General features: G+C 33.8%; 2 protein-coding genes across 2 annotated transcripts in view; one reads left to right on the top strand and one right to left on the bottom strand.

Moving 5' to 3' along the window:
* LOC122248608 (bcl-2-related ovarian killer protein) overlaps positions 1 to 157 on the top strand; it is a 12817-nt gene extending 12660 nt beyond the window's left edge. The window contains exon 2 of the mRNA XM_043008732.2: positions 1 to 157. This exon is cut by the window's left edge and continues 1257 nt beyond it. The gene's annotated coding sequence lies outside the window, so the exon portion shown is untranslated.
* An 896-nt stretch (positions 158 to 1053) lies between these two features.
* Polr1E (RNA polymerase I subunit E) overlaps positions 1054 to 2500 on the bottom strand; it is a 31373-nt gene continuing 29926 nt past the window's right edge. The window contains exons 7-8 of the mRNA XM_043008731.2: positions 2474 to 2500; positions 1054 to 1333 (exon numbers count right to left, since the gene is read on the bottom strand). The exon at positions 2474 to 2500 is cut by the window's right edge and continues 96 nt beyond it. Of these exons, the coding sequence (XP_042864665.1) occupies positions 1216 to 1333; positions 2474 to 2500 (145 nt within the window). The 3' untranslated portion in view covers positions 1054 to 1215. The remainder of the gene's footprint in view (positions 1334 to 2473) is intronic.

Genomic DNA, 2500 nt, shown 5'->3' with positions numbered 1-2500 from the left:
AGGTATGATTTTAGCTATTTCCTTCTGTTAAAGTGCAAAGAAATATTACAGATGTTATAACCTTAATGAGGTTAATTTTTCATCTTTAGAACTAAAGTGTCGCTAGATGGCATAGATTTTTTTTATAATTATATCAAAATAAATGCAACACAAGTTATTTCTTCTTTTTTTGTCACCAGCACTTATGTATAGCTGTTACAGAATGTTCACATTAGCATGCAGAGAGAAGTTTCAAAGGTACACATGTCCATTATTCTTTTTATTTTATATTGCTCTTGATTATGAAACATCGTCAGTACTACTATTTGCTCTATTAAAATTCTCTATCACGATACCTTTACCAATTGTGGATGGAGGTGCCTAATGACCTAACTGTTCGTCAGGCGGGCAGTCTATGGCACTAGTGGCAATGGCTAAATTTGAGGGATGGAAAAGTGTTTTCTCTGCCCTCTGGGTAACACAGACTAGCCCAAACAATATTTTCCATAAATCCATCATAAAATGTGGGTTTAGGGTGATTTTGGAACCCTGCAGCTCTGGAGCTAGTGCCGTTACAGCCATAATACTTCATGACTGTGGACGTGCTCCAACTGTAAGCAGATCCCAATGTCGCATCATGTATGCATTGACATCCATCTTTTAGGCCTAATCGATGCTGACATGAATGCTATGACACCCGTACGTAATGGGTCAAAGACTAATTTAGGGCTCACTGTTTAAAGATAAGAGTTTTATTTATTATTTAAACAATGTGATGCATATTACTGCCAACTCCAGTTTTATGATAATTTGTAAATCTATACTCACTATACTTTAATGCTGAAATGATTTTTAAGCTGTAGTAATGAAGAAATGGGGTTGATGATCATAAAGCTTTTGCCAAATACTGAAAAAGACAAATTACAACAGTGTCTCCTGTCCATCACACACAAAGGATGCAGTAATTTAATGGGTAAATAGCAGTGGCCCAGTATTTGTTTCCTGTAAATCCTCTGAACTTTCAAAATACTAAAGATATCTTACAATTACTATGAAGGATATGTATATCATATCTAGTCCTTTATTTTATTTACTGTAAACATATCTTTTGCAAGATATATGAAAACATGGGTCAGAAGTTCAGTTTATTATTGACAAACTTGTAAACCATCCATAAGATTGGTTCATTTACAGGGTCTATCATTCAGTTTCCTGATTTTACGGGAAACGGTTTCTTTACTTGCGTGACCTGCCTTTATATTGCTTGGCCAGTCTAGCCAAGGGCAATTTAAGTTTGTACAAATTGCTGTCGCGCAAATGGTGAGCTCCTATGACCTTCATCAATATATCTAGCCTGGAAAAGAAAAAAAGGGAACATTTAACCTGTATAATAATTATAAGACTAAGGATTAAAAAAAGAAAAAAAAAGAAAAAAAGTTGACACATCACTGCTGGTAGTGGATTAAGATGATCTGATGTGATATCTTACACAAAACTTTATGGGTGACATAAATGTAGCACTTAAAAAAAAATAATAAAATAAATAAATAAAATAAAATAAAAACTATACCAAATTCTAAGTGACATCAATTACCTACACAGGTAAATTGAGTTATTTTTTTTACCTTTGAAACTGTTTAATATTTTGAAGATCATGCTAAGAATAGATTATATTTTGTGACAGATGATAGTACCAGCAGGAAGAAAAATTCTTGAAGGGCTCCTATCCATGGTCTCAACTAAATACCATCTTTAGAAAACAAAGACCAACAAGATGCCAACTGAAGGGCGTGCAAGCAAAATGAGAAGGTGAATCAGACCATATGCAGCAGATACAATGTTCCCCTATGCCAGTATGGCTGGTTAGTGCTGTGGAACTCACAGCTGTAAAGCACTTGTCACATCCTTAGTCTCCATCTTTTCATAATTTTTTTTTTTTTTTTTTTTTTGTCTTCGGGATGGTTCTTTCTTTGATATTTTTACTTCCTTAAATATATACAAAAGAAATAATGTTTCATTTTGTCTTCCCAGAAAATTGTTAAATTCTGTCACAGAGTGTAAAGAACAAAATGAGCTGATATGGAATCTATACCACAAGTATATTACAATATTGAGGAAGCCTGTGAAATGCCATACATAAACTTCATAGTATAGTAAACATAGAAACTAACATTAAAAAGACTAGTATCTTCAAGAATGAATGAGTGAGAAAGGCCTAGATGTGTGACACATCTGCTGTACCGAGCAAGTTACACTAGTGGCCGATTTGTAGTTGAACAAGAATATGGATAACCCATATCCAGGTTAAGGGTATTATTTTTATTATTGAAACTTGAGTATTAATCTAGCTGTGAATAAGAAAATTAAGAAATCAATTTAAACTGGCTGTATATATGTATATACTAGTGGTCTACCATATTCCAGATTAGCTTCATAAACTAAATGGTTGTAGCAGCTCTGCAAGCTTGTTTAAGGCTAGTAGTAGGACACATACTTTTGTCTTTCAATGGGCACTGACTGC

The sequence above is a fragment of the Penaeus japonicus genome, unplaced genomic scaffold (assembly GCF_977035675.1).
Source record: "Penaeus japonicus unplaced genomic scaffold, GWHDUDI00000001_assembly GWHDUDI00000004, whole genome shotgun sequence".
Classification (NCBI taxonomy): Eukaryota; Metazoa; Arthropoda; class Malacostraca; order Decapoda; family Penaeidae; genus Penaeus; species Penaeus japonicus.
Note: the sequence above shows the minus strand (reverse complement) of the source record. Positions and strands in the feature narration are given on the sequence as shown.